Consider the following 18,686-nt stretch of genomic DNA (forward strand, 5'->3'; position numbering starts at 1 on the left):
TTGTGGCATATAGGAGCGAAATTAATTTAACCCCTTGTTTGAGCCGAATCTGGGTTGAACGTGGAACTCCCTCTGGTGGTGTTGTGATTGTGGACGGCGTTTAGGAAGTAGTTTGACAGGTACAACATGGGTAAAGTTATCAGAATGATAGGATTCATTTGTTGTAAAACAAAATCAATTAACTACTGAAACCTGTAGTCCCCAGGGTCTAGTATAGCCCCCCTTTCACTAAAGATAAAGACCTTCGCCTCAAATAAGCATTGCGACACATTGTAAGCTTGAAGATCTGATATTTTCATTCAATGTTTGTGGGACACCAGGGTTCATGTAGTTAAACGATGGCGTTGTAGGCCTGTCCTATGCCTGATCTGTCATGATAGAGGTCACAGTGCACCCATGTCAACTGAGACATATGGGTACATTTTTACACCTGTCAAAAATGGACATATGGGTATACTTATTTACTTACTTATGGGTCCTGACAGCATTGTTACGCTTGATGGCAGAAATAAGTTACATGAGTTTCCCAAACTTTTTCAGTTTGAGACCCAAAAGATAATTTTGGTGTCTCCCTGGGACATTATATAAATCAACCACTTTTTCAAACCACTATTTCAAAAATTGTGAAAATAGCCAATCTACAAGTTAAAAAAGTGGGGTCATCAACGGGCACGGTTCTATTCATGTGTCATACATTAATTCCGAAAAGGTTTATATTTGAACAGGAACATGAGAGACTGGAGCATTGCCAAAACACAAGTGTTGCCGGAGCAGTCTTGCAGCATCTGTGTCTTTAATCTCTTTATGTTATTTTTGGCTGAGTCTTGATTTTAGGTCAGTGGTTCTCAACCTATGGGTCCCCAGATGACAGTGAAGTGACAATTTAACGACTTTTAAGACTATACTATAAAAAATATCAAACATTGGCCAAATTGTCAAATATAACAAAGATGCAAAAGTTGTGAAAATATTTATCTATGTCCCAAGCAATTCTCAAGTGAAGCATGCATACAGTGTATAGGTTACGTATAGGCCTTTTGTGTGTAGCCCTAAATGTAAAATGCAAAGACAGTTGCCACAAATAATGGTTACCTGGAGCAGTCGATGGCCACTGGTCTGTATTGAACAGTAGAGCTGCGGACATCGTGAACAACAAACAGGCCACCTAGCAAATGATCTCCTTTGAGCTTAAAGTCAGAGGCTGTGAGAGAACATTCAAGCAAGACGTGTGGAATAAATCCCAACAGGCACAGAGAGAGAAGCAACTGCTTCATTGTTGGTTTGACATTAGATCAATCTGATGTGGCATCCGTGCCAGTACCTAGTATTAAGTACCTTTCTGAATAGCTGGCACACCCACCATGCTCATTTCCATTCAGTAGGCAATTCATGTGAGATATTTGTTTATAGATGGACGGTAGAAAATGCACACGGCAATGACTAATCTAGGCCATTGGACAGCCCCTCCCCTCCCCCCCCCTCTACTAGAATGACACCATTAGTGCAACTGCTGCATGAAAACTACAACCTTCAGCCAACATTTCATTAGCAGATTGTTGTAATCACTGTTATTACAAGTGATAAGTGATTGTGATGGGGGTGCTTTTTTTGCCTATTTTATTGATAGTTAACAGTGTAGAGACAGGAAACACCATGTCCTGCTGTCAGGCATCAGGGCCTATATACGCCTAGATTGATATTATGCCTAACCACTCGGCTATTGGATTTCCCAACCACTGCTTTACTTGACCACTGACAGTTAAACACAAAAAATGTCCTTATAATCCATTTGATGAATTTGCATTAACAGAAATATTGCTCCAACTTAATTGATGCCCTGGCAATGCATTGTACGCCATGCTGAGGAAGAAATTGCTTGTGCAACATTTCTTTGTTTATTCTTGTTTGTAGCCTACTGTACAAAGTACTGTAACTACACATGGCATTGAGGCACTTTTTACATTCACGTGTCATATTTACATTCACTGTGGACAGACATTTAAGTGCTGCACTTCAGCACATTGTAAAGTCAATTCCATATTGGTATATGAACAAGCGGATTTGAACTTGTGGGACTAAAGGGCTAATAAATTGAATATCATGACATATAAAATCTTAATATAATTTAGGATGAGATCTTTAGAGAATTGCTTCAACCCTACAGAAGGCCTAAAAATATATGAAACTGACAACATACTGCTTGAAGGGACACAGTCTCTTTAATAGCATTTGAAGTGAAAAAATTACACGTAGTTATTAAAATCAAGTTTTCCTTTTTTATAACTGCGGCACAAGAAACCAATAACATGCAATCTATTCCATTAGAAACATTTAATAAATCCAATCCGATCTGTAATCCAATAAACCAGTTCTGCTTTATTTTATATTTTTCAAATAATGATGGGTTTTTAATTGAACACTCAGAAAACAGTATTATGGTTGAAAGAAATAATGCAAAATAATCTCAACAATTTCAGATTTTTAAAATATATATACAAATCCTCAAGACAATTCCCCTTGGAACATGAACTTTTTACAGGAAAAAAGGTTTTGATCCCTCACTACAGTGCTGATCAAGGTTTCAAAAAAATCAAAAAAAAATCAAAATCAAGATACCTCTTCTGGATACCAAAAATATGACTGCCAACACTTGTTATCCAGCATACCGCTAAATGTAAAAAAAAAAAAAAAAAAAATCAGAGGGACAGAAAGAGAGAAGCTGCGATCCCCCTTCATCCATTTCTTACAATAAAAGCTCTCAATCTCAATTTTCTTATGTTTCCTCTGCAAAAGAAAGAGAGAGAGAACAATATTTTTGCTTGGAATGGTTAGATATTTTACCACAACTATTTGCTTTAACACAGAATGCAAGGGAGGAGTACAGCAGCTAATCAGTTTAAATGGAAAGGACCCTGGGCTTTCAAACTCTTATTTCACTAGAAGTTTCAAAGCGCAAAATGGTCCCAATTGAACGAGGAGTTACGAATTCAAAATTCTGGTAAGAGTCCACCTCATGTCAATTATTCCCAAATTAACTTTATTAAAAGAGAACACTGGCAGCACACTTTTCAGGTACAATAGGATTCAGTTAAAATAAAAATATATTCATTCACAAAATTAAATATGTAAAAATCATTGGCATTCAATTTCAAGCAATACACCCACCCACCCCCAATAAAATTGTTATATATAAATTTGGTTTCCTGGAGTGCTTGATGACACAGTACTCCATTTCTGCCGTGCTCTACAAGGCGTAAAAGCAGAGAACTAAGACAAATGGTAGGCTAAGGGCTATAGCAGGCTAAAACGGGCTTGGGTTAGTGATGCTGAACTTGAATTACGCATCCAATGATGTCGCAATTAAAAACAAAATGGAATGAAGACAACTATAAACATCCATGAAGGTGTACAGGTTATATCAACAATGATCACACCATTCACAGATTTATGTTAGCAACTACAGTAATATCTGCGGACAGCCAATTAACCACTTAAACCCGCTCTGTTAAGGTCTGCTCCTTTTTATTTATTTTCTCTCAACCCCAAATTTCTTTGCCAAAAATAGTCCATCTATTAGCTCACAACACTGTGAGCTTGTACAGATCAGCCATTTTCACGAATGTGCTCCCCTCGATAGAGACTTTAGGGTTCAAGTGGTTATGAATTACTTTTTGTGACACAAGTGATTATGTCAATACGATTTTATTATTTTGGCATGAAATTGCTATCATTATGATGAGCAACTTGTGTTTAATGAATGCATATTCAAGAAAGAAAAATGTGACTAATCTAAACAAAACTTGTGCATCTAGTACAGAGGACAGTTGAGTAGGACACTCTCAAGGCCAGAGCAGCAGAACACTTGATCACAACAGACAAAATAATTCTTTCAACATGGGAAACCTCTGATGTACTTCAAATGTAACCTTTTCAGTCTTACATCTACTTGGTACAATTTTAGCTCTAATTTACTTTTCAAGGTACCGGTGTAATGGAATAAAAATGTGGCAGCTATCGTTTCAATTGGGAGACAGATATTACTGGAAGTGCCATTACAATGCAATTACTCTGTGCAATAACTTTCAGGTGACTTGTTACTTACCCCCCCCACAGGGTAAAAGAAAAAGGGCAAAAACTGGCACCTACGAACTCTAGCTCAATAGATGAAAATCCCATACCCACCATTAAATAAACAAAGGCAACATTTGCAAGGCTAACTTGATCCTCTCCACAGCTAACCTCATATCCAACACTGTCCTTCCATGAATCAAAACTCTTTTTTCAAATTTAATCTCCCCCCAACCTCACCAAAAAAATAAAAAATAAGATAAGTCCCCTAGTTACCCCCCACTTTTTTGCTTTTTTTTGTCACTTTCTTTTTTTTAATTCCAAATGTTAAAGGAGGGGAGAGGGATGTTTTTAGCTAGCAAAAGGTTTCGCTGTGTCTTCCTTGCCTTTGTAAGTCCTCTTCCCGTGTGTGAATGGTAGGTATCTGTACTTGACCATATGCTGGAGATGAAAGGGGAGAAGAGAAGAAAGGAGAATTAGCAATAGGCATTCTGCGTTTCTCAACACTTCCAGGGCGACGCCATGTTGCTCCATGGAAGGAAAGAAACATGCGCAGTTGAGACCAGGAAGTTGTACATGCCCAAATTTGTGCATGTACAACTTCCTGGTCTCAAGTAACTGCCCATGTTTCTTTCCTTCCATGGAGCAACATGGCGTCGCCCGTACGGTCTTCACGTCTCGTCCTCTTTAGACAGTCCTTGCCCCAAACCGGGAGGTATAATGTTCCATTACTACCTTGCGCTGTCACATCTGATCACTCTTTAGAAGCATTAATATTCCAAACGAGATGCTTGGTTACGTCAGAAGTGAGGACAGAACATTACCGTTCTGATCAATAGATTTAGAGAGAATAGACAGTTTTGTCGGGCCGTAAAAAAGGAAGTTAACGGCAACGCGCATGCGCAAAACATGACGCTGAGTGCTGCACAAGGCGTTGCACTGTAATCATTTGATTAGTAGGCATGGCTGCCTACCACTAAATATTTTATCATTTCAAACCTGCATGCTGGCAGCATTTGATAACACAGCTGCGTCTGAATAACTTCTGTCGCCCGACAGTGACATCACTGACAAATCCTTGTCTTAATTCTAGCCTTTTCACCCAGCCTCGAGCATACATTCATGCTTGAGTGCACACAAGTTTTTTTAATGCTCCTGCTGCTGAAACAGTACGCGAGTGGGATTAAACAAAGATTTTCCAGCAAATCTCTGTTACACCTACAGTACATTCACAAGTCAACATTGTCAATATAGTATATTGACAATCAATGGCAAAGTATATTTGATCGTAACAAACACGCATCTTTTCCACACAGCACTGACCGCATTGACGCATACACAACAAGCCATAGAGAGACACAAAGCGAGACTGAGGTATACAGTACATCCATGGAGAATAAAGTTATGTCATCAAACATTATTATTAGAACATGCATCCTGGTAGAGATCTGCTAAGAGCATAGATTGCATAATTTAGCTCACATCTTTTTGTGTGCTTTGGAGGGACACATTTTATCAGCCTAGTTTGATGACAAAATGCATACAAGTTAACCCGACTCCTCCAGATGGCAGCAGCAGTGAGTTCCTCCTCCTGCTCCCATCTGGTCCCTCTCGGGCAGAGACGATGTACTCCGATCAAATGCTGATCGGAGCGATATGCTGCCGCTAGAGGCAGGATCAACGAGAGACTGACGACGTATTGAAGCGCTGGCACAGCGCAAATGTAAACACAACCTAACAAGACTACAACTCGAAATTGTTATGGAGATATATGATTTTTGTCCCGCTGCTACCGGTTCATCGTTTCTGCTTGAGAGAGACCAGATGCAGGCAGGAGGAGGGAACTTGTGAACTCAATACTGCCGCAATCAGGCGGAGTCAGGTTACATACAAGTTGGCTGGTCTGCAATACAAACATGTATTTTTAACCCATTCTAGGCAGGAACCCTTTTGGTGTTTGAAGCATTATGTTATACTTTAGCTTTTGAAAAATAGCAGATCTACAAGCTCATAGCGCGGCACCGAGTGCCGCGCTATGAGCTTGTAGATCTGCTATTTTTTTTAAATCATGAAAATGTGTCACAAAGTTGGAATATATATTCTTTCAGAGCGAACGTTTTTAACTCATATCTTTGCTTCTGGGGGGTGCCTGGAACAACATATTTTCAGATGGGGGTCGGTGGCCAAATACAGATAATTTTTGGGGTCCTCGACATGAAAATGTTTGAGAACCACCGACATAGAAACATGGGTTTCTTCTGAAAACTGTCATGATTTAGAAGACATTGTAGAATCGTCCTAAGGTCTAAATGGGTCAAGACTATTTCTCTGAGGTCAGTTCCCAGCCCTAGCAGCCCATGCTGAGTGAGTACTTCTTACCTTGATCTGCCTCTTCATGGTGATGCAGAAGAGCATGATGAAGTACATTACAAGTATAGGCCAGAACACTGGCACGTTGAAGGCTTCAAAGAATGTGCAAATCATGGCAATGACGATGCCTTTTGTTGCAGAATGCCTGGCGATACACATTAGACAAAAAAACTTTGTTTATTTAAGGTGAAACATTTTATATCATTTTGCTAAGAGAGAACTTTCAAATACTTCGGGCAAATGCCTATTGTATGTCGTTGACTGATGCAAAACCACTTCCTGCTTGGTTACAATGGTTGACAGAGACTTTGCATAGAAACAAGGTCATGTGGGCGACACAAAACTAAAAGCACACTGCCGTGGCTTAACACAGAAGAGTCACCATGACACTCGTGAGATTGGTGTTATGATGTAAATAAGATTATCGTATTACAGTTCATCCTTGAAATAGTTTCTGATTTGATACTACAACAGAGGGCTATTGAATAGTGCGAGGTCCTGCTAAAATGTCTCAATGCCAACAAAGGAAAGATAAGGCAGACCTCTAACCCATATCACCGACTTAGGCTCATGTCGTTAAAGGTATACGTTTTATTCAGTCTCTAAAATATGCCTGTACCAATTCTGAATCAGTCAGTAACAGATGCACGTACACACGCATTCAGACACACATTATAATCATTCAACCCAGCATCATTGGTTTATGGCAAATTGCTACATCCTTTAACAAATGAGCTGTACAGTACATGACTCAACCATAGACCACAGAAAGGAGATCATTTGTAATGTCTCTATGCGGATGAGAAGGACGGATGCGATAGGAGACATGGTGAGGTAGGCTCTTACCAGAATTTGAATTCGGGCAACCTTCTGATGAATGGGCGGAACTCCTCGTTCTGCTTGGTAGGTAGGGCGGGGCCCTCGTCTGCAGGTGAGACAGGTAAAACGAAGCAGTTCATTAACACGGCAGGTAAAAAAACAACACCACTGCAGATGTACCAAAACAACAAGCTAATTTTTAAAAGCAAAGTAGATGACATTGGATCAATCGGCGGTTTTGATATATCAAACTTGCCTTCGTCAAGCAGTGAAGGATCCACTTTCGGTGATAGAAAAGCGATGAACAGGTTGAGGTGGTAGATTCCCAAAGCATATGTAACTATATACCAACCCTGGAATGCAAGTGATAGAACATCAATGATAAGCCACTTAGTGGGTGTAGCAGTGACTTGGCAAGCAGCCAAATGTGCATTCAAACAGTCAGATGTGTTAAAGAGCTATATTCTATCTAGGAATTCACAAAATCTCTGAGTCTGTGTGTGCCTCTCCCGCATAACTCCAGTACAGTTTGACCTCAAATTTGGCCTTTATATCGCAGAGGACCCAAGGGTGTGTCGAGTGGGGAAATCGGTCTGTGTGTGTCTGTCTATGTCCCATTTAATGCCATATGGAGGTCTCTACTGTATCCATCTGTCTGTGTCCTTTTATTCCCATATTATTTGGAGATCCCTGATATCATCAATATGACTTCATAGACTGGCCTCAAAGAATTATGCTAAATGGTCCTGCACTAAGTACTCTGTACAGTGGGGACTCTGACAAAAGGTACAACTGGTATTGCATAAACAGCATAAGCATAATAAATCTGACCTTCTGCTCAAAAAAGCCAAATTGACAGCTCCAATATAACAGGTTACTTCCCCAAGAGCATGTTTCTGCACAATGTACAGGAAAATGGCAACAATGTAAAGGAACACACTAAGGTTTTGGCAAACAAACCCTTCAATAACTTCAGGCTCTCTACAGGATATGCCAATACTTTCGCAGCAAGTCAATGCATGGCCGAAGGTGTGGCCGAGGCCCGAGACTATGCTTTGCCCCCTGTCTATCTGTCCGTCCGTCCGTGGGCACGCACAGTCCCTGGATGCCAGAGCAGAACCACATGTTTTACATTGGCCTGTTATAGTGCCATCAGCAGGCAGATTTTTGGAGACACTAATCGGTACACAGTATCTCTATACTATAGTCATGTGATCAAGACGCATCTGTTCGATCTGCAGTGCTTCTATGTAGGTGGTGCACTTCATGCCTTTCCTGGCTTTGCCCTGGGTTGGTTGACTTGGTTCCCATGTGTCAATTTGCTTGCCTCTAGTTGTGGGTGCCTGACGCAGTGCCTCGTCCTTCTCTCTCTGACTTGTCTGTGAACCAGTGGTCACCACATTGGGACACCACATTTCTGATGTGGTCTGTCCATGTGACACCTAGTGCCATCCAGGGCCCTTTCTTGTGCTGCTGTGAGGATCCATGTCTAAAAGCAGTAGTACCGACTCCACTGTAGCTACTCTAAAGTTTGCAGGAGTGGCTCAAATCATGAATGCGGCTGAATTGCCGTGAAAGGCAGAGGAAGAAATGCCACCCTTTTTCTACGCTGGACAATTATAGCACCACCAGGAGGCTGATTTTTGAGTGGTGTAAACCACTCCTACAACTGGCTTTGTTAGTGCAGAAAAAATTAGCATGGTTGCTATGTTCAACCTGTTCATCCGGGTGTGATTTCATTATTTAGTCTGTCTGTGCTCAAAAAATGAGCATGGTTGCTACGGTCACCCAGTTCACCCGGGTGTGATTTCATTACGTCAGAGCTGATTTCATTACGTCAGAGCTGATCAGGCTATATAATACCTTACACCACTCAGTTCACACGGGTGTGATTTTTTATATTACTCCTACACATTTTGCTCAAATATCACACAAATCAGTACACATTATGTCTATAGACTAATCCGCAGAGCGGTGCCTTATAGGCAATCAATGCTGCGGTGTCAAGCTGCGCTTAATTTGACACCGTAGCTATGATTGTCTGCAGGGCACTGCTCCGCAGATTGGTCTATTGTCATGGCTGAATTCCAAACATTGCTGGCCCACAATAACCTACCTGACCTGTGTTACCTGTCAGTAACACAGATCAGGTAAGATCACAGCATCTTACCTGTAATATGTACACTCTGATCATGTAGATGAGAGTAAGTAGTAGACTTGATGCCCATCGCGCTATATAGAATGGTGTTGACTTGTCTAGCCATGACTGATAGATCTGGGAGGGAATAGACAAAAGATTCAACATACCAATGGCAGAGGAAAGCAAATGCATTAAGACAAAGACACAACATACCGTACATACATACAGTACATCAATGACAGAAACAGTCTACGAGAACTAACCAAATTCCTTTTGAACTGGTGGCATAAAAAAGTAAGAATCGTGTACGAGTCGGATATATTGTTCATGCAAAAGCATGAACCAACCATGTCATGTGAGTGTTGTAAATGGGCTTGTTACCATTACATTCTAAATTGTTTTCTGCCAACACGTAGTCTCACTCGCACATTTGCAAATTTTAAAAATATATTTCTCAGGCAAAATATTTGCAAATCAAGAAAGCCAATGCTTTGTTTTATTAAAATCAAGATGAAACCTCAAACCCACGATGAGCCATTTACAGCATCCGACTGAGAATGTTCCATACACGAGTCAGAAAAATTACAATGACATGACATGACAAATAAATGAATAAATCCAAAATGCCTCATCATTTCATAAATAAGATGATTTTAGGTTGCCGCCAGTTTACCTGTCCAATACGTGTGAAGAAGGCACCGACTGCAGATGGCTTCCCATGGATTGAATCCCCAACACTGTCCCCTTCTGACATTCTGTCTGAGGAGAGAAAAAGAAGACATGTCTGTCAACAACAGTCCCTCTTTATGCAGGACAAGAACTACACGGTAGTTCTAGCCATACAAGAAAAACAAGAAAAAGTACAATACATTCAGGGCTACAGAAAGTTATGGTAAGCTAATTCTTTCATTAGTTTCACTGAGATAAAACTGGGAACAAGGCGAGTCCCTCCTTAGTGTAGTTTCAGGATATAGGAAATAGAGCCACACCGATAAATCGTTCTGGCTGATTTGATTACATTGGTATTGAAGCCGATGTGTCCCTATTTTTAATTACTTTCAATCTTATGTACAATTTGTAGGGCAATCAAGAATCAACATTTTCAAAAATAGGAACAATGCGTTTCAAAAATAGGAACAATACGCAAGCTCACGGATTGTGAGTTTGCAGCTATTTACCCCTTTTTTAAATAAAATAGGTCACTTTAGGTGTATTTTATATTTACTAAAAACTTTAATCAATTCTATTTTCTTTTTTATAAGTGCACTTTACAAAGAATATTGGACAAATCATCTGTAATCGGCAGTTTAGAACTGTCCAAAATCGGGATCAGCATCAGACCCAAAAATAAATACAGTTAGGCTCCATTAGTCTATTTAAATTAGAATGGACACATTGTACAGTTTAGTAGTTATGGATTACATAATAAACTAGCCAGCACCCCAAGGCTTGAGTACTGGTGGGTTGACAGTTGGTGCAACCACATTTATCAGGAAACAGTTGTAAACAGCTCCAAACTTAACTGCTTCTACACTTAAACTGGCAACAATAATATGTGAGCCTGAAGTCAATGTTATTGTTACATTTTTAGTCCTTAAAAAAAAGATATTGTTTTATGAAAAATGTCTTAAATAAACTGCTACCCCCTCACCCCTAGTCTGTTTTAAATCAGGCCATCTTTTTCAGACAGCTGTTCAAATAACTGAATTTAGGCTATAGAGGGTATGCGCATGACATCATCATCAAACCAGGAAGTTATGCAGGAACGCCTACTGAGTGGCAAAAAACTACTTTCTGGCCTTGACAGCCCATACATCCACACAGAAAAGTCATATCTGATTGCATTAAACAACATTAAACGATGTTAAACTCACTTTGCCTGTTGCTTTGCCACTCGATGTGCCATTCACTTTAAGCATGCGCATACTCTCTATAAAGCACTGACACTGCTTGGACTGCGTAACGTAAACCATAATACAACTTTACTATAGATTAATTTAGATATGAGGATCCCAAAGAACATCTAAGTCAATGACCTATAAGGTGTATTTATTGGATGGGCTGCAAGGACCCCCTGGTCTTGAAGGGGAAAACTGTCTTTGGACAGTTGGCAGTCATTAAGGGCAGGTGTCTGTTTTCGGTGCTCATTCTGAAGAGATGTACAGTAGTTGATGTATTTTATAGTCACTTTGTCATGAGGGCATCGAAAGCATAGTCAAAAAAAGTCATAACATGTATGGTTGTTCCTTACTGAGATCTGTAAGAGCCATACTTCTAGTATTTTTGTCACTGCAGGGCAGTGTCGATCAAGGCCAAGGGTTACAGGGTACAGTATTGAACCCTGTCCTAGTCAAGCACAGGCGTTGCTGATAGGAAAAGGCAAACAGTTTTGACTGTGCAGGCGAGTATGTATGTATTTTGACTGTGCAGGCGAGTATGTATGTATTTTGTATGTAAAAAGCAAAGTATAGGTCTTTGGACAGCAGACAGCTTTATATACATCTATGTTGAACTCAATGAACATCTTGGACAATCAGTCTTTTAAGCACACGTTTGAAGTAGTGAACTTCAATCCCTGACTGTCAGCAACCAGTAGCGCCTGAAGTATAGGATAGATAGATACACTATATTTAAATAGTGTGGGCAGGAGCCTAGGTGCCTTTCTACCCAAGTAATATCCTCTTATTAGAGGAAGGACCCATAAAAGGATCAGAGACCCTTTTGCTTTTCTCATATTAGAAAAAATAAAAAGCTAAAAGTAGTTGTGTATGCTGCCTGTAAAAGAGCAAAGTGCTTTCGAGATTGATGCCCAGCAGCTACACGATAAAGAATAGCAGAATTTTGAATGCGTACATACCAGTATATTTAAGATTATGAGTCAGTAGACCAAGTCCAGCCACCTGATTGTGAAATTTTTACTGCCACTATGAGCTGGAAGGACCTCTCTAGATTGATAACCAGTGGTTTCTTAAAGCTTTGTTAGTTAGCTTCTAATCGAAACATTATACTTAAAAGGCGAGGTTGTAAGGGAGGGACTTGGAGAGGTTTTAATCTTAGCTACAATGTGTGAGTGTAAGTACAATACCGTACACTGACCAAGAAATGAAACCGAAAACTTGCATCTGCTTTAGCTAGCTGCTAGCTAGTAAGCAAACCAACAAGTTCATTTCTACCACAAAATAGCTCCCCTTTTCAATTCATAACAAAGCATCAACATGCTCCACACCGTCACCGTGCTCAAATGTAAATATTTACATAGTTATCGTGAGACATTAAGAGAATAACGATGGCTACATACTAGGAATAGCTAACTAACCTCGAAATTATAATTTGACCCTTCCTCTAAATATTATCCATTTGGGTTGTGTAGTTTTAGTGTACCTACTGGTCCCCCGCAATGAACGTTGAATGGTAGAACAAATCACTACAGTTCCCACAAGTCCAATGGGTTAAAGGCTACAACCGGATGCACGGTCATTGTAGTAAATCGTGTCTTTCTCCTCGTTGACGAATACCAACAATGGGGGGAAAGTTGACTACATCTCCCAGCAAGCATTTCGCAAATGTGACAACTCACTTCCGGAGGTACGGCACTTTCGCTCGCTAGCAACGGCTTCTTAGCCAGCTAGCTAACTCTGGTTAAAAAAAGGTATCCCACCATCTAGCAGTAGCTGCAGTTAACCGCTGAACACAACATTGTTACAATCTGTATTTCTTGATTACACTAGCTGCGAGCGTCACCAGTTTGTACTTGAAATGAGAATGGAAATGCTCAATGACAACGTTTCCTTACCTGATGCGGCCGCTGTGTCACTCCCCGGCTCTTCTACCCTAGCTAGCTAACTAGCTACCTATCGTGCAGCCAGGCTACTACTGCTGTGAACCACGTCAGTATTTCCGCAAAGGAGACCAAAGACTAGAAAACCCGGCAGGCAAAGCAGTAGAGCTCAGAAAAAGACGCTCGCAGGAATGCGCACATATTGGGTGGGTCTGAATTATTATGGCAGACCACTGGATAGATGGCTAGATACTAGACGAGACTGTAGTTTTTCTTCTGGCCCATTTTTATAATAAAGAAATAGAAATGCGGGATTTTGACCGGCACATTTTTAATATATATAAAACACTGTTAAACAACTAATAATGAACTGTGAACATTGATAATATAGCAGTAGACCTATCTAGCTACATATGAGTATATCTCGTAGGCAATGTAAAGGGAGGGAAAAAAGTTTTCTCTCAGTTACAGAAAAAGAATAGCATTTATAAAGCAATAAGGCATAATACTGATTATAACAACAAACAGGCCTATGTTCCTTAAGCATTAATTAAAGTGCTCATATTGTGACCAGTTGGCATGTGTTGGTTGTGGGAGTGCGTAACTGCACTGCAAAACACACAGCTGAACAACTTGACTTATGGTGACCAGTAACCAACTGGACTGGTCTTTAATAATGAAGCTCTTGTGCTCTGCTGCATGGCTAGAGATGCATTACAAAAATCTACTGTAGGTCCAAACAAGAAACACAAACTAAAGAACTTCCTCCTAATCTATTTTACAACACTATTACACTTGCATCACCATTCATTTTAAACAGAAAGCAAAAAATATATAGAAAAAATGGAATGTTATGACTGACCATGGTAATCAACATTCACAAACAAGTGCCAGGAAGATATTTGCTACAACTAGTTCTCCTTATATTAAGACCTCGCCCTGCAAGGCATAGCAAAATACATAGAAAATGTGATGCAGCATCTCGCCAAGTGTTATTTCTGATTAAATCCCTAGTGTAAGCTATACAGTGTAATACTGATTTCATTTTTCTTGTTTAATTTTACAAATGGTCTCATGCTGATCGTGATTGATTACAACAACTGATTATTTGGACTGTCAAACAAATCCATCATGGATGGATTGCACAAGCTAATTATTTGTGACGATATTTTGTTTAGTTGTCGTGAACACACATACACACACTGTTAATACACTTAACAAGAATGTTTTACATTGAAATGCTGAACTAGTGCATTTAAACTAATTAACTTTAGCCATTGTAACACCTGACTATGTCATCTTGTCTGTGAGCTTGAAGTTTGATTTCAAGTCTATAAAATCTGGTTCAAATGAGAGTTATATTAGGAATCTAAATGTCCTTTTTCAAACACATACTCTATCTAATACAAAACATTTACACAATATATACATTTGTACAACTGCAGATCAACAATAAATAAGTAAACAGAACTAAATATGCAGTCTGCTCAGTATATTTTCAAAACAGAAAATTGCAATGAATGCTTGCCAAATGGTGATGTGTCTATTGCTACAATCTCTGTGCTCGTCATCAAAAATGTAAATGTGAGGTTTATGGCTGAAGTAAAGTTAAACTGTAGGACATGTTTGAATTATCACAGTGCAACGTGAAAACATCCCATTCTCCAGAATGGTCATTGTTGTCCAGTCTAACAATGCACTATGTCAGAGTGCTATTGTTTAACTACAGGCATAGTCCAGAATCCACACTGTGCACATAGGTTTGCAGTGACATTTCCAAGATTTATAATATTCTATACTGTATAGAAAAATATAGGACACTGCTAATGAGATTATGTTCTATTGTCTCACCTCATGTTACATCGCTTGGATAGAACATGTCAAAGCACGAGAAACAGGCTACACAGGAAGTACATTGACACATAAAATATATCAATCGAAGGACCTTCCAAGACCTTGACTCCCTTACAAAAATCAAAGACTGAAACAGCAACACATAGAAACACGTTTGAAAAAACATTGTATTATTTAAGTCATTGTTATCTAAGTCATGTCATGGTAACCGTTACACAGTATATTGGCAATATAAAGTGCCAATACTCTTTTACGTCTCTATTCACCCCCCGCATTTAAAACTCCCTTCCTCTTTTCTCAGTGGACATCACTGTCCATGAACTCTTCCTTGATGGAGTGCTTGCTGCGGGATACTTTGCAGTCAGGCATGTCAAAACCAAAGTCAGCCCACTCGTCGGCTGCGTTTGCCATCCCGGATGACCCCACTACACCCGGCCGGTTGGGTATAGTGATGGTGTGGCGCACTCGAAAGTGCACAGCCTCCATAACACGCTGCCGCTGGAGTTCCCCACCGGTAGAGCCGATGGCTGCCATGGCGCTGGCGGCCATGTTGCTGCTGGAGCGGACCAGCTGCTGGCCATGGTAATCGTGGTGATGGGCTGATGAGGACTGAGGAAGGGGGGCACCCTGTTTCATGTCCTGTAGGCCTCGCCAGATGGTCAGGCGGAACTGCTCTGGGATCTTCAGAGCACCTAGATCCTGAGTGGAAGAGGTAGAGATGGATGCAGTGTGAGGAGAGGAAGATATGGATACGAGAAGGAGAACATGAGATGGTAGTCGTGTTTGGAAGTAAATTAGTGACAAAGAGAAAATCTGATCTTTGCAACAGAAATGCAAGTCAACTCTTTGAACTCAAACAGCTGCTGTTTGTACATTTGCACATTTTCATGACAAAAAATGGACTAAGGAAATATTGAAACCTCCTTGTGTGCAATAAACTTAAGACTTTAAAATGGATGGCATATTCCTATTTTCAAATAGACCATGATTCTTTACCTCCATGGAGAGAGTCTGGAGATGGTAGATAGTCTGGAGACCTTGGGATGTGAAGTACTCGATGAAGTTCTGACAGCCCAGACTGGTTAGAAAACTGTAAGAAAGGGGAAAAAGCAGCGCTGCTTAGACCATCCATCATCAGGGCAACATTAAATAGGTAAAATGTGGAGAATGACAGTTTAAATCACATCGTGTGCTTCATCAGAATGTGAATGGGAAAGTTTTTATATCGACAAATTACCAAATGGAAACACACTTCATTCACTGATGCTGTATGTCCTAATCTATTTCCTCAAATCACAATAAGATTGGTTCTACCATCCAACACTGAATGTGTTCTTAGCTTAATAGGGAATATTATCAGGAATAGTATAATAATAATTATAGTGAAATTAAACCATTTTAATCATTCATTCATATCAGTGCATGCAGTTGTATTAAATGATTCGTAAAGCCATACTTGATTTGATAAAAAAAACAATTCTTTATTATAAATACAAGAAAGTGTAAAAGCTTTAACAATATACATAAACAAAAGCTAAACTGTACATGAACAGAACAGTCACAAAACAAATGAGTTGAACAAAGCCTATGAAAACCATTTAAATAGCATAAACAAAAAAACAAAAACACAGCAACACTAGTGTTGACACTATCTTTAAAAAAAAGTATGCCACAAGTTTTAAATTAAATAGAACTTAGAAGACATAAACAGTGGAATATTTGTTTAAACAAAACTCTCCTCAAGTGCATGGCAAATGGTTCTATAAGGCTGTGTACAAAATGACTGTGTGGATAGAAGTGATTATAATTATGTCACACAGTTTGTAGAAAAGTATCACTGGTATCCATCCAGGGCTCCATATGCAAACCAAACCCTGAATGTAGAACATAAGTCCATTCATTCAAATATTGCCTCAGTGGGCACTTAAACAAATTCAATTGGACCCAAAGAGGGCACTTTTCCAAAACCTATTTGACCCAAAACGGCCAGGCATGACTCAAAGCTTTTTTCCACCTTCATTCCTTTTTCTTTTTTTTCCAACTTTTCCAGTGCCAACATGACAGCCGTTCCTTTTTTTTTAACCCGGGACTGCATTCTGTATATGTTGGCCTTTAACCCATTCAAGGCAGCAACCCCTTTTGGTGTTTTAAGCATTATGTTATACTTTATCTATTGAAAAATAGCAGATCTACAATCTCATAGCGCTTGTAGATCTGCTATTTTTGCAAAATCATGAAAATGTGGCACAAATCTTTGAATATAAGAGCCAACGTTTTTAACTCATCTTTACTTCTTGGGGGTCCCTGAAACAACATATTTTGAGATGGGTTGCCACGGCCAATTGCATATATTTTTTAGGGTCCTTGACATGAAATAGTTTGAGAACAACTGACATAGAAACATAGGTTTTTCCATAAAACTGTCAGTATTTAGAAGACATTTTGTAGAATCGACCTCAGGTCTAAATGGTGTGGGATTAAGAGGAAGTGTCATTGGAGACTGAGGTACCTGACGAGGCCTGGGTCTGGGTTATATGGAGGGGGTGGGCTGCAGTGGGATGTGGACACTATGGGCTGACTGCTGTGATGGCCTCCGTTCATGTCACCGTTGACTTGCATGTGGTGGTTATTGAGCATGTTGGGACCTGGCAGAGTGGATCAATAAGATTATCAGCAGATGAAGCAATATGCTACTGGAACCATTTTCAGTATATACTGTAATGTCGCACTGATGTTATTGACAATGTCTTTTTATCTTTAATTGTTTGTTCATTGAGATAAAACAATACATAATGCATCCTTGGATAACTTGGCCAGCCCCCCACCCCTCCCCCACACACAAACAAACACACGTGTTGTTAAGGCCTTATCAACAGACCATGTGGGAGATAGTTAAAGTACCCTAAAAATACATTATAGTTTTAGTTGAGACACACACACACACACACACACACACACACACACGCTCACCCATATGGCCCATGGTGTTGTGGTTGAGGGTGTTCTGCTGAGGCTGCTGCCCAACCAGCTGGTTGACTGAGGGCAGCTTGTTGTAGCCTCCATGGGCATGGAGCTTGTTCATGTTGGACATTGGGGAGTAGGAGGAGGGAGATGCTATGTGGCTCCTACAGAGAAGAGAGAACATTGGGGTTGCAGACATATGTTGATGGTTCACACATTGTCCACATTGCAGCAGCTGATGGCAGCAGCTATGTGCGCGCGCACGCTTGTGTGTGTGTGTGTGTGTGTGTGTTGATCTGACTCACGGTCTCTGTAGCAGCTGTTGCTGGGCTTGTTGTCTGTAGGAGTCGATCAGTGGCTGGGGCACAAGCTCCACTAGCTCCAGGCTGTCTTTAATCTTCATTAGTAACTCAAAATTTTCCCTACCACGCACCTGCACGCACGCACGCGCACGCACGCACGCACGCACGCACGCACGCACGCACGCACGCACGCACACACACACACACACACACACACACACACACACACACACACACACACACACACACACACACACACACACGCGACAGATGGCGTTCAGCAGAGTGCATACATTCTTTAGTATGGTATTATAAGTGTAAAGAGTATTATGCTGTAATGACTGATGAGATATATCTCTATAATATTCCACAGACCAGTTAAAATATAGCAGTT

The 18,686-nt window shown here is 40.2% G+C and overlaps 2 protein-coding genes across 9 annotated transcripts in view; both read right to left on the minus strand.

Moving 5' to 3' along the window:
* Positions 1-2,196: 2,196 nt before the first annotated feature.
* rer1 (retention in endoplasmic reticulum sorting receptor 1) lies at positions 2,197-13,334 on the minus strand. 3 transcript variants are annotated; one of them, XM_079490027.1, is made up of 8 exons: positions 13,191-13,334; positions 10,071-10,156; positions 9,428-9,532; positions 7,514-7,610; positions 7,285-7,363; positions 6,448-6,583; positions 4,455-4,509; positions 2,197-2,784 (listed from the first exon to the last, which is right to left on the minus strand). In XM_079490027.1, exons 2-8 carry the CDS (start codon positions 10,149-10,151, stop codon positions 2,774-2,776), a joined length of 564 nt encoding a protein of 187 aa, XP_079346153.1. In that variant the 5' UTR covers positions 10,152-10,156; positions 13,191-13,334; the 3' UTR covers positions 2,197-2,773. The 3 variants fall into 3 exon arrangements, with proteins under 3 accessions (XP_079346153.1, XP_079346151.1, XP_079346152.1); XM_079490025.1 differs by having other exon boundaries at positions 2,197-4,509; positions 13,191-13,332; XM_079490026.1 differs by lacking the exon at positions 13,191-13,334 and adding an exon at positions 12,714-12,773 and having other exon boundaries at positions 2,197-4,509.
* Positions 13,335-13,493: 159 nt separating this feature from the next.
* tp73 (tumor protein p73) overlaps positions 13,494-18,686 on the minus strand; it is a gene marked incomplete at its 3' end in the record, with an annotated part of 47,963 nt that continues 42,770 nt past the window's right edge. For 5 of the 6 annotated variants that reach the window (XM_079489926.1, XM_079489925.1, XM_079489927.1 and 2 more), the window contains 5 exons: positions 18,296-18,423; positions 18,000-18,154; positions 17,539-17,674; positions 16,026-16,119; positions 13,494-15,728 (listed from right to left, as the gene is read on the minus strand). In XM_079489926.1, the coding sequence (XP_079346052.1) occupies positions 15,327-15,728; positions 16,026-16,119; positions 17,539-17,674; positions 18,000-18,154; positions 18,296-18,423 (915 nt within the window). Of the gene's footprint in view, positions 15,729-16,025; positions 16,120-17,538; positions 17,675-17,999; positions 18,155-18,291; positions 18,424-18,686 lie in introns of those variants that run through there. The other variant, XM_079489930.1, reaches the window with a different exon arrangement.

This window comes from Electrona antarctica (assembly GCF_951216825.1).
Source record: "Electrona antarctica genome assembly, chromosome: 2".
Lineage (NCBI taxonomy): Eukaryota > Metazoa > Chordata > Actinopteri > Myctophiformes > Myctophidae > Electrona > Electrona antarctica.